Source organism: Pongo pygmaeus, chromosome 3, assembly GCF_028885625.2.
Source record: "Pongo pygmaeus isolate AG05252 chromosome 3, NHGRI_mPonPyg2-v2.0_pri, whole genome shotgun sequence".
Taxonomy (NCBI): domain Eukaryota; kingdom Metazoa; phylum Chordata; class Mammalia; order Primates; family Hominidae; genus Pongo; species Pongo pygmaeus.
Window position 1 is genome coordinate 92,282,117 of NC_072376.2, and position 19,150 is coordinate 92,301,266.

General features: G+C 33.4%; 1 protein-coding gene and 1 pseudogene across 1 annotated transcript in view; both read right to left on the reverse strand.

Moving 5' to 3' along the window:
* ANTXR2 (ANTXR cell adhesion molecule 2) overlaps positions 1 to 19,150 on the reverse strand; it is a 160,078-nt gene that overhangs the window by 125,350 nt on the left and 15,578 nt on the right. The window contains exons 4-7 of the mRNA XM_054484525.2: positions 16,435 to 16,516; positions 15,863 to 15,970; positions 15,651 to 15,719; positions 14,758 to 14,838 (exon numbers count right to left, since the gene is read on the reverse strand). Of these exons, the coding sequence (XP_054340500.1) occupies positions 14,758 to 14,838; positions 15,651 to 15,719; positions 15,863 to 15,970; positions 16,435 to 16,516 (340 nt within the window). The remainder of the gene's footprint in view (positions 1 to 14,757; positions 14,839 to 15,650; positions 15,720 to 15,862; positions 15,971 to 16,434; positions 16,517 to 19,150) is intronic.
* Positions 17,486 to 17,612, reverse strand: LOC129036019 (U2 spliceosomal RNA; annotated as a pseudogene).

Here is a 19,150-nt window from a genome sequence, read left to right on the forward strand (position 1 = left end):
TCTCAAAAGAAGACATACAAGTGGCCAAGAAACATACAAAAAAATGCACAATGTTGCTAATCACTAGAGAAATGCAAATTAAAACCACAATGAGATACCATCTCACACCAATCAGAATGGCTATTATTAAAAAGTCAAAAACCAACAAATGCTGGTGAGGTTGTGGAAAAAAGGGAATGTTTATACACTGCCAGTGGTAATATGAGTTTAGCCACTGTGGAAAGCAGTTTGGAGATTTCTCAAAGAACTTAGAACTGTTATTTGACCCAGCAATCCCATTACAGGATACATATCCAAAAGAAAATAAATTCTTCCACCAAAAAGCACTCGCATGTTCATCGCAGCACTGTTCACAGCAAAGCCATGGAATCAACCTAGGTGCTCCTCAGCAGTGGACTGGATGAAGAAAATGTGGCACATAGAAACCATGGAATAAAACACGGCCATAAAAATGAATGAAATAATGTTCTTTGAGGCAACATGAACGCAGCTGGAGACCATTATCCTAAGTGAATTAATGCAAGAAAATAAAACCAAAGATTGCATGTTCTCACTTATAAGTGGGAGCTAAACATTGGGTACTCATGGACATAAAGATGGGAACAGTAGACACTGGGGACTACTAGATGGGGGAGGAAGGAAGGGAGATGAGGGTTGAAAAACCAGCTATTGGGTACTATGTTCAGTACCTGGGTGATGGGATCAACTGGACCCAAAACCTCAGTATCATGCGATACACCTAGGTAACAAACCTGCACAACCTGCACATGTACCTCCTGAATCTAAAATAAAAATTGAAAGGAAAGAAAAAATAGAATAAACCAAAATGAGTCTATTATATTAAAACTGTCATTTCTAAACAACTGACAAGGAGGAGAAACATTCTAAACACTCTAGTTAATTTTTGCCAAATTAAATAATATTACTGACTGAACATTGGATCAGGTGTCCCATCCACAATAAATGGCAAATTATCTTTAATACTTTGCAACTCCATCATTGGTACAAGAGAGAAAATTGTAAGGACTTTCCCTCTAATATATGCTGTCATCATTATGTTTCAATAGTAAAAGAAAATAGTTTCTACTAAATATAGCCTTAGTTGACATTAGAGAAAGCTAACAGCACCATAGACCAATAGATCAAACTTAAAGATAAATCAAGTGCTTAATAAATCTAGGGTATGTTAAGTCATGCACACACTAAATTCAAAATTTCATCATTTGATATTTTGGGGGATATATACCCATGCATAGACACACACACACACACACACACACATATTGGCAAAGAATTTGATATCACCATGAAAAAGTATACTATTGAAGCATCTGTTCACACAAAAAGTAATATTAGTATTAAGGAGTATTTACAAATAAAAAAATTATATACCTTATTACCTAATCCCTAGTTTTAAGTCCTCAAACATTAATATAGATGACAAAAAGTCAAATTTTCTAAATTAAGTACAAGTATCAGTAGTCCAAAATTCAAAAGAATTTCTAACATGATAATAGTTAACCATTCGTTGGGCACTTATGTTCCAGCAACTATGCTAAGTGCTTTTTACGAATTTTTTTCAGCTAATCCTCATAAGTCTAATAAACAAATATTTTTATCCATGTTTTGTTGATGAGGAAACTGGGGCTTAGAAAGATTTTTTAACTGCCCTAGAAGAATTAGCTCTTAACTAGGTTGTCCCCAGGTTTTATTGACTCCAAACCCCATTCTTCTAGCCAGCACCTTCCAACACCCTCCAGGTTTGTGATGGATAATCTAACCATTACAAAATCTAACTCTTAACAAACTAGTGAAATGTATCTGCCTGTTTTGTCTGGACTCCTGTAATGCTACCAAAAACAATCTAAAATCTGGCTTATTCCTTATCCTCAAAAGTATATCACTAAGCTTTCACTTTTATTTGTTAGGATTTTCTTTCCTTTTTTCTCAAAATTTTTTTTTTAATTTTTATTTTAAGTTCTGGGGTACATGTGCAGGATGTTCAGGTTTGTTACACAGGTCAACATGTGCCATGGTGGTTTGCTGCACCCATCAACCTGTCACCTAGGTATTCAGCCCGGCACGCATTAGCTGTTTTTCCTAATGTTCTCCCTCTCTCCACCCCACCCCCAACAGGCCCCAGTGTGTCTTGTTCCCCACCCTGTGTCCATGTGACCTCACAGTTCAGACGTGCAGTGTTTGGTTTTATGTTCCTGCATTAGTTTGCTGAGGATAATGGCTTCCAGCTCCATCCATGTCCTTGCAAAGGACATGATCTCATTCCTTTTTATGGCTGCAGAGTATTCCATGGTGTATATGTACTACATTCTCTTAATCCAGTCTATCATTGATGGGCAATTGGGTTGATTCCATGCCTTTGCTATTGTGAATAGTGCAGCAATAAACATACGCATGCATGTATCTTTGTAGTAGAATGTATGTTTGTTTTAAAATTCCTAATGCCATTGACTTTGGATAAATTAAAATGTTTAATCATTCTATGAATTAGTAACTTATAAGATAGCCAAATACTTAGATCCCTCTCTCTTATTATTATGTTTCTTTCTTGTCTTACTGTATTAATGCTTTCTATCTCAAATTTGTTTTGCACAGATAAAAATACATAGTTTTTACTTCTCAGCATCATTCAGAACCTAAAAGACAAAAGAGGCCATACTAGAACAACAAGCTACCACAAGCCCTAACTCTGGTTTTGGAAGACAACAGGCACTTAGAAAACTGTAAAACTCTGTTTATAAAAATTAAATTTGTTATATGATCTTAGAACACATTTTCTTCACTATGTGAATGACATCTAGGTTTCATAGTTCTAAAATTTTAGAATTTACCTGAGTTGGGAACAGAAATGTGAGGCAGAAATTTGGGGGTGTTTTTCTTTCTTTCTCTATACTTTTTCTGGACACGGAACAGACATTGGGTACATTTTTCATATGGAATGTTAGCCTTTGGTCCTCTCCCCCTCACTGTCTCACCTTAGGTTGCTAGACACACACAGTTACTTCTTTTCTAAATATGCTCTCTATATAGGTTTCCTTTATCCCCAAAATACTCCATTTCATTGTACCTATTCTTATCTCATGAACTCATTCATACTTTATATTGAATGTGAACATGTGAATTGATAATATTGTAAACTCAAAATGATGTTTGTTAAGCTATGAAAAATAACTGTGCATGGAAATTCAGGCAGTCTAACAATTTTAAAGCAAGAAATGCAAGCAGCATGAGGGAAAATCTAAAATGGGATCCCAACATTGCAAAAACAGGTCTACCTATAAGGCCAATTTCTCTGTTCTTCCTTTTCTTAGTTTCTTTCCCTCTTATATTTGTGAATCACAGGGTCTCTAAAACCTTTTTAACCTATTGTTGTTCTCAGAGGGCACAGAATAGTTAGAAGATAAAGGTATGAACTTCCAGGAGGAATCCGTCTAGGCAAAATAGCTATTGGTATACACAAAACTATCTGTAAGACTTGTGCTGATAGTCTGCTAAAAATATACAATAGAAAAGAGTTAACAAGCGTGGGGGAGAGAGGGGAGTGGAGGATGAAAAATTACTTAGTGGGTACAGTGTGTCTTATTCCATACTAAAAGCTCTGACTTTATCTTGAAGCAAAATATTCATGTAACAAAATTACACTTGTACCCCAAAAATTTATACAAATACAGAATTTTAAAAAACATATTGAGTTCTAAATTCTGATATTTGGTATAAAATGTCTGCATTCCAACCTATTGTGCCAGTGAATTAAATGCCTAGTTTTAAATATTTGATCTCTGCAATAACAGTCACTATCCTTTCTCACTGAAACCTTCTCTCCTACTTAAGATGTGTCTTGAATGCCTCCTTTAAAATGTGTGGTAAAAAGTCTGTCATGTATTAACATGAGAAATTCAAAACCCAAGTACTTTTCCCTTTGCTAAGTTTTTGGGATAAAACTGCTGATGGAATAATAACATTAACCCCTTATAAATTATAATGACATTTTCTGTTGCTTCTAACTGAACGTATAAAATTTTGATGCATTATTTGTACAACTCAGATAAGCAAAATACTCTCAATAGTTCAGGGAACACTGCTAACTAATTTCATGGAATTTTTCTATTTGGCAAGGGAGAAGTGTAGGATAAGATAAAGCTGTTTATGTATCCCTCTGGGTTTGTTTTCATTTAGCAGCAAGTCCAGATCCAGCCGTAAGAGTCAGCTGTGACTGCCCTGCCTGCTGGCCTCCTTGAGATTATAGATGTTTGGCAGGAGATGAAAGTAGATTCTACTGTTGTCTCTTCTCTGAAGCCCAACTTGAATGAAGCATCAGAACAGTGTTTAAGCCTGGACACTCTAGGAATGTCCCAAATTAATTTGCATCGAGTCTGTATCTAGTATAATATGGTCAGGTTGCATGGGTTCACCAAAGGCCAAATCTCCTTTCTACGTGACAAGAGGCAGAAATTCACTCTGGAATCAGAATTGGCAAGGTTTGCTGGAGGTTGAGAACCAATGCTAAGACAGAGGGACAAATACTCCAAGAATCCAACTGGCTACAAAGAAGTTTCTTATCTTGCTTGTCTATATGGTTACAATCAAGTTTTTATAACTACTGAATAATAACTGACGGTAAAGACTGCTGGTATTGTCAAGGAAACATCCATAGAAAACCAGAAATCATCAGAAGGCATGAGTTTTGTGAGAACCTTGACTTAATTTCTTCTTTCTTAGAGGTTTCATGTTACATGTGGAATCATACTTTGATTGAAATCTTGTAAGTTCCTGAATATGATTACATAAAAGACACATGCTATAATAACAAACGTAGGACACATAAGAAGTAATAAAAGCAATATCATGGCCTGAAAAACATATACAATGGATATAGTTACGGCCTTTTCTTCTGGTATTTAAAGTAATATGGGATTTGTGGAGAGTTGTAGTTGGTGTCGATCCAAGATAATAATTTATCATGCAATAAATTAAGATGGGGAGATAAAATCAAAATATTATTTAGGACCTATGTTGTCTTTGAAGTTTATGTTGAATTTGAGAGAAACATCTATGAGCTAGACCTTAGGACTTGAAGAGCAACCATCCAGCTTGACCAAAACAAAAACACTTCCTACAATTAATATAAGCCTAGACATATTTTTAAATCCATATGTTTTTTTCTAATTTCTAAGTGGCAACAGGAAGGATACTATATCTGGAAAATAGAATGCAGCCCATTCCAGAAGAATGAAATAAAAACTTTTAAAATGAATAATACCACATATTCAAAATTCAATCTAATATAAAAAGTATGTAGCGCAATATCTTATGAATAGCAGCTGCTCAATGAATGTTTATTCTATTTAATTAAAAAGTAAATGCAAAACTTTTTAATAAGAAGCATGGCCATTATGACTATAAGATAAAAAACGGAGCATATAACACTAAGAGTTATGCATGTAAAAAGATACAGAGCTTACTGAGAAGCTATCTGAATTAATCAAATCACATTTTCAGTTACGCATATTGAAAAAAAATTATTTGGATAAATTCAAATTTTGGTAATTAATAGTACCTATAAGGCATATTGGACCAGATGCAAAACTAAACAAAAACAAAAACAACATGAAGAGAAACAAACTTAAGATATGTGTTATCTTTCTTTTAAAGTCTTATTTTAGGTAGAATATATAAAAAGAGAAAAAGGGTATTAAATCCCATTAAATGGTTTCCTCTGTAATAACATTTTTTAGGATCAACTCTAAATAATAAGGCTTTTTCTTCCCCAAAATAGATTATTTCTTTCTATATACATTCACATATGCTACCTAAAGTTCTCCAAAATTTTTACAAATCTATTAAAAATTCTAAATATTTATCTCAGCAATAATTTTTTGACACTGATTTTGGATCTATAACATCACTGGCAACCGATCATCACAAATAATTTACAAGTGCTCTAGGTGTGTCCTTAACAGATAGAAACTGCCAATTTCCATGACCCACAGCATGTCAGAAAATATTGGTAAGGGTAATAAAGTCTAAAAAATAAAGTTGTTTTTTTTTTCCTGAATCATTGAGCAGCTTTAAACACTAAAGGATTCATCCCTAATACAACAAGATTTCAAGTTTAAATCAGGGAAAAATATATGAAAAGTATTAGTTTTAAAGGTATTAACAAAATAAAGCTTTAGCAATTAGACATCCAACTGCATAAAATAAGCAGCAAAAACAACTGGAAAGGTGTTTCTCATCCTCTTGTCTTGTTTCCTTTTTACCTTTTAATATTCAGATGTGTGATTTTTATTTTTTCTATGGCTTCCAAACATCCCAGCCAAATATATTTTTCTCTAAGGGGTAATACTTCAACTAAGAACAATTGTTATTTTATAATCACATGTTTTGGTTGAGTTCATTCCTTAAAAATGCTTAGAGCTTCAAAGTATCAGTTGCTCAATACAGCACACACCACTCTGACCAGTTTCTAAATATGGATTCTCTTCTGCCTTGCAAGTAAGCAAGCAATAAAAGCACACATGACAAATTTCTAAACAAACTTTTACCCTAAGAGATCTGTGGAAGAAGGTAAATCATAATCATTGTCTTTTAGTCTTCTGAGCTCCAAACAAAACAGATGGATAGTTCTGATTACACTGTTGATGAACATACTCCCATATAATAAATCTTTTTTAAAAATTTAGTTTCTTCCACATCTCACAATTCTGATATTTAAAATAAATCATATTAGCGGTCTTGCTGTTTCATTACAATATAGAAAAAATTCCAAAAATTGGATGGTTTGTGATTGGAAACAAGTTTATCTGCCTCTACTTTTTGGTTTTGTTGTTGTTGTTGTTGTCTTTGGTCACCACAAACTCAAAATAATCATTTAATGCCAGCTTAGAAAATAAATAAGCTTCCTATAAAAACAGCCTTGAATTTATGAGATAAAGTAATAATAAATAGACTATTTCAGAATTTAAAGAAATTTGTTCCTGGCATAATTTTCACTCTGATGCAAACATTATTTTATATTAGCCCTATTTGCCCACTTTCTTCTTTTACTAAGACATGAAGTATATCTGCCAAGCAGTCTAAGTCTATATTTATTCCATTTGATTTTTCAGAAATCCAGGATGGCAAATAAAATGTTTCCCTATGCAACAATAATATAAAAAATATTTTATTAATTCTTCTATTAATTTTCCAAACACACATTCTAAAAATTGTAAGCTTTGAAGAGTCTGGGGACCATATCCATTTTGGTAACACAAAACACAGAAAAGTGTCTTGAACACAGCCCTGTATCCAACAAATGCTTCTGAATAAACTGAGAATTATTATATTTGGGGAAAATGAAGTATAATTGAGAAATTGTACATTTTCCCTCATAATGTACACCAAATGGTACATTTGGTCACAAATATTAACCATTTTCTCCACCTTTTCAATTTCCTTCCACTCAATTAAATCTGCTTTTAAGAGCAGGTAAGCCTCTATAGGACATCTCCTTTTATAGTCCAACAGGTTAATGTTAAGAAATTAAAATTTGGAATTTAATTTTATCTGTGTAGCCAAATGTCATCAGTTTAGTTTAGTTTTCTCACAAACTATCACAAAGCTGTACTTATTTATTCAAAGCAGATTTGATTTTCTTAAACTACAATCCTAACCAAATTTTTTTTCAAAAAAAGAAAAGAATAATATTATTAGGGAATATCTTCATGCAAATACAAACACAGCTTTAGACAGTAGAGGCCAAAATGAGATCAGTTAATAAAATGAATAATTTAAAGGAAACTTTCTATGTTTATTATCAAGTGGGAATTCGGAGGAATGGGGTGTCTTCTTAGAATATATGTCAAAATATTTTAATTGTATTTGAATATAGTGAGCTGTCATCACTACCGATTTTTTTGTTCCTACCCTGGACACTTTTGCACCCTTACACTTCTATGAATAGTGCCTCTTTCTATTTGGGAAACTCTTTTCCACTCCAAGTGGTCCTAGTGAGGCTGTGAATCATAGTATCTTCTTCTCCCTCTCTCCCTTGCCCCCAACAGAATTGGTACAGGAATGAGCTCATGACTCAACCGAATCAGTTAGAGTTCTTATCTGGGACCCTATATACTGATGCAGAGACAACACCCCTCACTTTCCAATATACTTGCCGAGGACCATGTAAGCCTCCTTTTGCAATTACAGTTCATCACCATTCATCTAAAGAGGGAATGAGGCAAATAGAAACATAGGCAAAACTTACTGAGAGAGAAGACCCTAACAACATGATTGATTCCCTGGATCCAGCTGTACCTGAGGTAATTTCCCTCTCTGGACCACCTAGTTACAGGCCAGTAACATTCTATTTTTCTTTTCCTTAAACTAGTATTAACTGAGTTCTTGTCATGTGAAATCAAAAGAGTCTTAATACAGTGAAACATAAATATGAGGATGAAATCAAATTTATATGAAATCAGGGGTTAATTATCTAATGTTCAAACATACCATAACTACATTAGAAAAATATAAAAACATTTTTAAGAACTTGCATAGATTTTTATTCATTCATTTTATTTATTTATCTAATGCACATGGAATCTGAGGTTAATTTTTAATTCTCTAATATACCATAACTATATTATAAAAATATAAGAATATTTTTAAAAACTTGCATATATTTTATTTATTTATAATTCAGAAATATGAATTAAGCAATGACTACTTACCCAACACTATATTAATCATTAGGTAAAAAAAAAAAAAAAAAACAGGAGTTGGGGCAATACAGTTTCAACCTTCATACCATTAGTGTGAAACTTATTATAATGAAATACCTCATCTACATTCAGCGCTAATGATCCTTGGACAAAGAGAAGCCTAGAATAATCTGATATACAGTTATTCTTACATTATACCCAGTCCTTTTTAACAGGAGTCCTGAAAATTGGTTTCTAGTTGAGTAAGTCCTACCACTTTTGTTTTTCCTATGAATGTATCTTTATAGTTGCTCAGACTTCAGGTTTTTCATCAAACCGTAATTTTACAAATAGAAGTTTTCACAACTAAGTGGTCAACATTCATAGCAGAGTGTGCTAAAATCACTTAAGCTAAGGTATTATCAGAGTGTTTATTAGGTACCCTCTTCTATGAAAATGATTTGCCTTAAGAGAAAATGTGTTTGCAATGTCTTCTCGTTCCATTAAAATATAGTGTTAGACAATATAAAATATAGTGTTAGACACTTTTCTTCTTAGATATTTTTCTAAGAACAAACAACAACAGACATTACTGAGAAAAAAATTTCACTCCAAAAGTGAAATGAAGCTTATATCTCCAGCACTATGAATGTAGGTACTTTTTGAAATTTCACTTTTCCCTTAAGAAACTATCTAATTCAGGTTTATTTAAATGTCTTAAATGTATGGATGATCATTCCCTTCCTATTTATGCTTGTATACTTTCCCATTAAAAACTTAGAAACTCTGGCATTAACTACCATCACCTAGGATGTAGTGTTCTCAATTCTTTTGGACCAGGGTTATTTATAAAACATGCTTCACAACTGATTTATCTCTTTCTGCTTAATACTTTCTGAGGTATTCTTACAGAAAAAAAATGTGGGAATAATTCCAAATAGTGAAACATCCCATGGTCCTATCTTTACACAAGGAAGGGTACAGAACATTTTGATTTTTATTCTTTCCATATTATTCAGCAATCTGTGGTTTTCTTTTATTTTTAATATTTTCTTCCACAGTCTGCATTATGAAACATTGAACTAGAACCCACAGGGTACTCACATCTCAGTCTGATCTTTACTAGTTCAAATAAAATTTCATTTTCAAATATAAGTCATGCAATCACCTTCCCAAGAACACAAAAATAATTTAACATTCCAAGGATTTAAAGATAATCTGAAGTGGAAAGTGGAAAAGAGAATATATATATGCTTGTGTCTGTGAACAATGGGAGGGGAGAAAGAAAATGAGGAAGCATAATGACACTAGGGTTTTCTAGCCTTTCCATTCCACCTGGCCTCTAACTCCCTAAAGGATATCCCCCACTGGGCTTTTGTTGTCAAGCTCAAATCAACTTCTCCCTCTGCCCTATGCCTTCTTCCATTTTGTACAATAACCCTCTTGTCCCCTCTGTACAAACAGTTTTCACTCTATTCTTAGTCATTCATCTTAGTCAGGGACAGAATGCCCAAGTTACTTTTGACTCCTCTCTCTGTCTCTTGGACCCTATAGCCAGTGAGCTCTCAAATTCTACTAATATTTTAATGCTTCCCAAATTTAACGTTTTACTTCCAGTTTCACTGCCCATCCTAATAGTAACAATAACTAACATTTGACAGCTAATATTTGCCATGTCCCTCGGAGCCCAACTCAACAAGAGTCAAAGATTTTATACCTGGAGGTTTAGCCCCACCCTGTTCCTGACATGATGCTTGCCAGAATAAAGAGGTTATTAGGTGCTTCCCTTATGATCCCTGACCTAGTTTCATTGCGAAAGACAGAATCCCAGTGCCAAGAATAATCCCTAAGGAACTATGATGATCCATTATTTCTTTCAAACTACTGAGTTTCTTCTCTGAATTTCTAATTAGTACTATAAGTCCCACCACAGGAATTGTGTCTTTCCTCTGAATGTGGGGTCCAGAAATTCTACATAGCTTTTGTCGTGGGAATACTGAATTTTGTTTCCAAGTTGTTGGCTAGGTCCCGATCTTACGGCTTGAGGATTTAATACCAGAGCACACCCAAATGCTTGACTTTGTGTGCTACACTATCTAAAAATCCTTGTTGTCATGACTCACATGCTAAATTTGATCCTTTTACATGTCAGTGCCATGTCCTTTCGTACTTAAGACCTTGTTTAAGTAGATTGGGGGTCATCTCTCTCAGTGGACTGCCCTATAGAAGGATCAGGAGCCCTATCATTAGTGCTGGGTTAGTTTCCTGCCATGCCTAGCTTTCTACCAAATGTTTTAAAGCCAAGCCTTTCTGACTTAGGTCATTCTCAATTGTTACCTCATTTAATTTAAAAAATAAAACAACAAAATGGAAATCACTATTCCCATTTGACCGAGGGTTTTAAAATTCAGAGAGATTACATTGCAGGACATACCCCAGGTCACTTGGCAAGACAGAGTTGGAACTCACACCCAGGTTTTCCTATTCCCAACTGCATTTGTCTCCACTATGCTGGGCTTCCTTTCACCGTGTCTCACAAGGATGACAGCAAAATACTTATAACACATCATCATCTTCCAAATCATCTTGTACATTATTATAAGAGTACTCTTCCTAAACCTGCATGGCCATTATATAAATCCCATGCTCTAAATTAATCTTCCATAATTTCCTACTTATTTATGAAATATGAGCCAATTCTCAAAACAAGTATGTGAAAGTCTCCATAATCTGAATCCAGGCTACCCGTCAATGTTTATCCCCCATACCTTCCATGATCCTAGCCAAACCACACTCCAGCCTACGCCTCAGCCACTCAGCCCAGATAGTTCTTGAAGTTCTGTGCTCTTTGTTTCTGATTAAATCTATCCCAATTGTCAGAGTCCAGTTCAAATTTCACAATGAAAGGCCTCCCATAATTTCACATAACTAAACCTATCCTGTCTTTATGTCACCTTACACTATAGTCACATTGGCATTTAACACCAATTGCGTTATAATTATTTCTTATCCCCTAAGGTGACTCACCGAAATTTTCCTCCTCTAAATGTCCACAACACTTTGTAAATCATTCAGGGGACTACCATACTCCAAACCTCAAATAATCATTAATTTCAAGGCCCTTTAGAGAGAATATGTCTTATTCAAGTTTATATCCTTCTTCTAATCATAATACAATGCCTTAAGAATAGTAAGGGCTCAGTAAATGAACTAATGAAAGAATGAGCTCATTGAGGAAAAAAAGGAGAAAAAGAAGAAATGTTTTCTTCCAGTATATACTTGAGATAATGAATTATAAGCCTTCATATGCAACCAGCTAAGATTGGAAATCACATCAATATTCCCCAAAACTGTTACATACCATGTTTGCCTGGATAGAAATCTAAAAATACTAAAACAATGCATTTTCCCCAAAATTAAAATAGAATGTTTAAATGATTTTCTGGATCAAATACATTTTAGAGAAGGCATTAAAATTTTAACACGCAGGATGTTCATAACAAAGGCCTCTTTCAGCCCCTTGATTTTTGAGTTGTAAAAGCAGAACTACTACAGTGTTTCTTCTTTTTTTTAACTACCACGAAGAAAGGCTCCAAAATAAAACTTTCTTAATCTTTGCTATTAAGAAATTAATTCCAGACAAATGATGGTCTTAACTATATATGATATCTTACACATTAAGGGGACCAGACCATCTTGGTCATTGAATTTTAGAGGGGAGAGAGAACAAACAAAACAATAAAAACCATGTTGTCAATTTTTTTCAAGGATTAACTTCACAAAAATTAATGCACTGACAATGAGGCCAGATGTATTTAAAAAACAATGAGCAGGAAAAAAATTATTTATCAATTTAGCAAATATTCTGCCTTCATATTGCCACATATCTGAAAGACTTAAAATTTTTTATTTCTTCTATTGGCTTAGCTTTATGTAAATACATTCCACAGCATAATTTCACCCATTAGTTTGATAAATCATAAAGAATAGAGTATAGTCTCTTCTATCTCTCCTAACCATGTGACAGAAACACTATGTTTGTTTTAAAGATCTAATATATATTTTTAAAAATCAGATGGTACTATGCAATTATAAAGTCCAATTCAAATTTAAGGCAAAATTATAGGTTTTGTATACTATGAGGGATGGAGCAATCTTTGCCCTTGAAAATACATGAAAGTTTACATTGCCTTTAATTTCTACAAAGTAGGCAAAAATCTCAAACTATCAATCACATTGATAAAAATCTCAACCATTCATCAAACCAGGTTTGGTTATAATGGCTCCTCCTTTCTACCTGCCAACTCTGCCAGACACTACGATGTTTCCCCAAAAGGTGACTTTCTTAAGAATAATTTACTCTTCCCTTTGTGAGCACATAGCTGAAATTTAACTGTATTGACATGAAAACTAGACCCATGATCTCCCTCCAAACAACACTCAAGAGATTTTGTTGGCAAATTGTGGCTAAAATAATACAAATTTTCCTATTTTCATGCTAAATCCTTCAACATAAGTTAAGTTAAAGTTCATCAAGAACTTTAGGCAAGAAAGGCCATACTTAGAAATTACATTCTAGAGGTTCCCTAATAAAAATAGAAGAACTAAATGTATCAAACAAACATAATAAAACAATGATAACGATGTCATCTGGAACTCAGCTACTAATTCCTTGAAGGGGAAATCTGTAGTTATTACCCATAAAAATAGAGTTTTGGAAACCTAATCCATCCTCTGGGTAATTCTCAGCTAAACCTTTTAGACATTAAAAAAAATCCAAAGGAATAGCCCAGAGAGGTCCTTTCCCCTTCCCAGTATAATTATAAAAATCATTACAAATCCCAGAGCAAAATAAAATTCTATTTAAAATACAATCCACTGATTTGTTTATTTAGAGGGTCAAATTATCCTCCTTTTTACATTGTCAGTACTATATCCTGTATTTTAAAACTTAAATCACAGTTCTATCAGTTTTATTTATCCTGAATCCAGCTATAAAATTATTTACTATTTTTACACTGCAATTTTTCCCTAAAATCTAAACACAACAATATATGTAAACTACGAAAATAATTGAATCTCTGTTCCATTCTGCACTTACATTTGGTTTGCCCACTAGACGTACTGATAAGTGATGGAACCAAATTATGTTTTCTCTGAAAAGCTCCATTAATTTTTTTAAAAGCCTACATGCTACTAAAAACAAATACAATAAATCTCACTTTCTGTTTCTAAAAAACATGATCTTTAAAGAGAAATTTAAAATCCCAGAACCAAATGTTAGAAGAAACTGATATTTTTTCCACTAAAGATTTTTTTTCAATGCTTTGGCTTAGAGAATATATATTATTCACTTCCATTTTAGGATGGTGTTTACCAAAATATCATAAATACTTAATAGCAACTGCTCCTAGTGCTTGTAGCAAAAGGCAGTAAAATGAAACATAAACTTCAGCTATGAAAGCCCAGGAGTTTTGCTTTGCATTTCATCACTCTCCTTCCCCAAACCCTGTTTAGGATAGCCCAGATTCTAATGATCATCAGAGACAGCACAACTGAATTCCAAACAGAAATATTATGTGCTCTAGTGAAATTATTAATCATTTAAATGGAAAGAACAACAAATGCAGTCAAATAGCCACTAGTTCAAGTTGCCTGACTGATATAGTTAAAACAGATACTATATTTGGAGAAGGGAGTAATCACACATTTCAATCCAAATTTTTATTTTAAATTTCTCCTATAAAACCTATAAAACTTTCAGGATATCAAGACAGTTAACTCCATAATCGAAGGGTGAAAGTGTCTGAGACTTAAAATCTTAAACTTGAAACCACAAACCCAGTCTCACAGAGCCCAACATGCAAGAATTAATACCAAATGTCAGTTACAAACAAAATTCACATCTTTAGAATTACACTGTTTGCAATACCAAACAATCTCTTCCTTAATCTCTTTCCTCTAGATAATGACCACCTGCACTGGATATTAAGATTACTTCTTATAGTTTAAAAAAATATACAAAATTATGAGCCCTTCCTGCCCCCAGAGAAATACTCACAGAATTAATTATTCCTTTAAGAGCCTGAAATCCACCTTTGACAGGGAAAACTTGTTCCTTGGAATCAGCAATTCTTTCAAGCTTTAGAAAGAAGAGGAAGACTTAATTAAGGAGTGGCTGACACATACAACAATTTATAAACTTCATTACATTTCAGTTATGTTCATCTGAAAAATTACTCCACAGGATTAATTTACCAGTGTGATCTGTGTTCAAGGTCAGGAATTAAAGGTGATCATACTAGTGTTACTATAAATGTGTTACCACAAAATGAATTGAGATCAGTCAGAGTACCTTTAAGTTGGCCCCAAGTGCAATTTCAAAACAGTGCAGAACTCTAATAGCTATCAACAGCATAAGACTCAGGAGTCTAAGCCATGCTCAAGCAAAAATTTAAACGTAAAATAACTTCATGAGTGAAACATTTTCAAATATATAAACCCTCAAATCTCATGAAAGAAATGGCCTTGTAAGAAAACTGATCAGACTTCCATTAGATGGACTTCTGAAATTCCTGCATACCTGAGAGTCAAATTCTAAATAAAATAGAAATTCTAACATTATAATAATATGACTACATATTATATATATAATAAAATAACATTTTGTCAGTTGAGTTAAAGAGAAATATATGTATCATTTCAAGCCAAATGTTTATCTTATCTTAGTTTACCAAACCAAACAATTGAGAGATTTAAAGTTTCATTTTCAGTAACAAAACCTATTAAAATTCTTACATTATTAAGGTAGAACTCAAAACCTACAGCCATTTCTATAAAAAATCTTTAACAATCGACCAGTGTCACAATGTCATCAGTGAAAAGAATTTGTTAAACTATCCTTAAGACAATTATGTGGTTCAGATTAAAGTTTGCAGATCTCTTATAACTTACCTGAGCTTGTTCAAAATCAAGGACACCAACACAATAAACACTAGCCCCAAGTGACCTGGATATCTTTGCCTATGGAGAATGAGGAAGGAGAGAGAGAAAAAGAGAGAGAGGGGAGAGGCAGAAAGTGAATTATTCAAATATCAAGCTATACATTCCGAGACACACAGCAATGTACAGTGGGGTGTAGAGAACAGTCTCAGTTCAATACTCACCTCTTTCTCTGCATATGATGGCACCAGACCGTCCAACTTGCCATCTGTCAGAGCAATTATGATACTGGAGGTTTTCAAGCCTCCTGCTTTCTGAATTTGTTCATTTGCCTGAAAATGAAGAATAATTATCCAACTCACAATTTAATTTTAACTTTTAACCAGCATGTTCCATCAAGCTGAATTTGTAAGTCTGACAAAATCAAAATATTACTGGCTAGCTTTTAAAACAGGGTAATTTGTGTTAACTATTTTATTTGAAATATGCATATATTCACATTACAGAGTAGTTACTATTGGGTTTAAATTATATAGATTTTTAGCTGTGGCTGCTTAATCTTAATATAACCACAAGGGAAATGGAAAATTCCTTAAAAGGCAAAAGCCATCTTAACTTTTCTCATCACCATAGTAAATAATTTTTTCTACTTGTCTCATCTCTGGAACAACTAAAAGCACTTAAAAAACTTTAGGATAAATATGTAATGAGGTTACTGAGCTTTGCTAGAGGGTTTTATTTCACCACAGAATAAGAAAGCATTCTCTCCCATATTTACAAATGTAAAAGAACTTACTAGCTTTAGTCCTTCATGGATATATGTCTCTCCTACTGGACTAACACGTTTTAAATCCTCCAAGCCTTTACTGATTTTGCCTCTGAAAATAATATTAAACAAAAGAAAAAATCAGCAAAGAGCAAAGGTAACAATAAACACTTCTTAAAAAACATGGCAGTATTGTAACTAAGCTTTCTTCAGTAGGAAGCAGAGGAAAGAACATGGGCTTTCAAGGCAGATAACTTCATATACTTTTTGTAATTTTAGTAAGTATTTAATAACTTCTGTATTTTAACTACCAAAAATAGACATTGATGTGCTAACAATGTCTTGAAAAATCTCAGCATATTCTAGGCCTTCTGAGCTGAGAACATATATCTTCTATCACTCTTGTTTTCCTAAAAGGAGTAAAATATACCTTCCCTCATCCACAAAAATACAAGAATTGAGTAGCTCATCTTCAATGACAAAGCATTTCTGAAACACTCACTCCATCTCCCTAAAAGTGGGAAATTTTCCTTGTTATCTGCGAATTGCTAAAGCACATTATTTCACCCTTATTTACAGAAATTAACATTTTTTCTTACTGTCTCCCAGAGTCATAAGTCTCATGATTTATTCACTTTTGTGATACCTTCTCACCCATCCAGACATTCCCTTGCACATTCCCTTGAACATAGTAGGTACTTAATACATATTTCATGAATGAATGAAAAAACAGGTGGATGGATAGATAGATGAATGAATGCACGGATAGATGGATGAATTAGAAGGTAATGAATCCTTGGAAGAGACACTATGAATGACAGCAATTAAAAACTATAGAATAATTTCTTTCGTCATGACTAATTCACTATCCCAACTGAATTTGTCTAAATGGGGTATGACTACAATATTATTAAGAGCTATTTTATGTGTATGAGTTAAGGGAAGACCCAATTTTTAGAGTTTTTAAAATATAGATTTGAAACCTCTCGAAAATAAATAAAACCAATTATCTTAAAAGATAAGTAAAATAATGTGGCAAAATTTTCCAAATTAAATTCAAAACTTGTTTTATAATAAATTTAAAAGATCAGAAGACATATTAAGATATTGTTTTCAGACTTTTTCAATAGAAGCAAAAAAAAAATGCCTTTTTAAACTGGTGAGAATGGATACTACACTTGATCTTAGCCAAAAGGCTGAGAAGTGATAAGAAGTGCCTTTTTAAATGTAAAATTCTTGAAATGATAAACTGAATTAGAAAATTTTAAATAACACATGAAGAGTACTCACTCCTACTGAGGATGATAGATGAAGGAGATTAATTGTAAGAAGTATCATCATAACATCAAGGAACTTACTGGGGCCATACACAACATTTACATAGGTATATGTGTATATACGTTTATATCACATGCGGTTATAATATGTCAAAAATAATTTCAAAACATTTTGTCATGCTGCAATATTGTGTTTCAAATAATTGAAATAAATAATCCATTCACCAGAGCCTTATACACGTTTTAAAACTAACTTCTTGATTGTATTTTTATATCGCAGTAAAAAATATTATCAGGCAAGTTTTCCATCTCATAAAGTTTCCAGGTAACAGAAGACAATGTTCAAGGTATGACCCTAATCCTTCTCTTTTCTAGTTCACTCATCTCTATTAACTCTTGCTAATTGTCTTTTTAAATACTTGGTTTAAAGTCTACCTATTCCGAACCTTTCTTTAAGTTCATTACACTCTTATTCTGGGTCACCCCAAGCTTTCTAGTCATACTCATATTCATGTTTTACCATGATAAAAAAGTTCTCTCCTAAAAACATTCAACTTTCTAACAATTTAACTAATTTAATTTAATTTAAATATTCACTTTTCAACTACGCTGAAAGTTTACATTAGGCTATTACCATATCTTTTATTTATGCTGTATTCCCCTGCTCTGTACTTATTATAATGTCATTTGCAAAGTAAGTGGTCAATAAATTTTTCAATATATCATAAAAAATTATAATTCCAAGGATGATAGCATAAGTTATGTAATTCATAAGCTTGTTGTATCTAAAATATCTATGTTTGATAGCTACAGAAACAACTTGAAACTGATTCTGTCTGAATGCAGATAAAAGTCAAATATTTGGTGCTTCTCAGAAATGAGTGGCAGTGTGTCCTCAAGCATTAATGTTTGCTGCCAACAAGTGAAATGCAAGTTTACACAAACAGATTTTGCATAAGACAGCCTTCTCCATTCAGTTCAAATCAGCTCACCATTGCTGCTAAGGCCCAGACAACACCAGCACAAGACTTTAAGCTAAAGGAACTTCCTAAACGTGAATTCAAGGTTCTTTTTGTAGTCAGGTATCTGCTAGCTTATTACACTGGAAGAGAGAGAGCACTTTGTGGTTTTTCTATCCATACCTATACCTGCACCATAAGATTCCAAGCTCCACTTAATCCCATCATTACTTTTGCAGCTGCATGATCCTAAGAGGAAAGTGCTCCTTTTCCACAGCCAAGAAAAACACATGTGAGTCCTGGCCTTGTACTCCCTTCAGGGTAACTACCTGAAGTCTGTCAGCCTCTTATCAATCAACAAGTTGTCACTTTAGGGGAAACGAAGGCCAAAACAAGACAGGGCAGACAGATCTCAGACCCTCGAAGAATCCCAAGCAACTGAAAATAAATATTAAGTTTTTCAATTGGTAAACAGTTAACAGTGCAAAAACAAAATAATGTGGTAGGTTA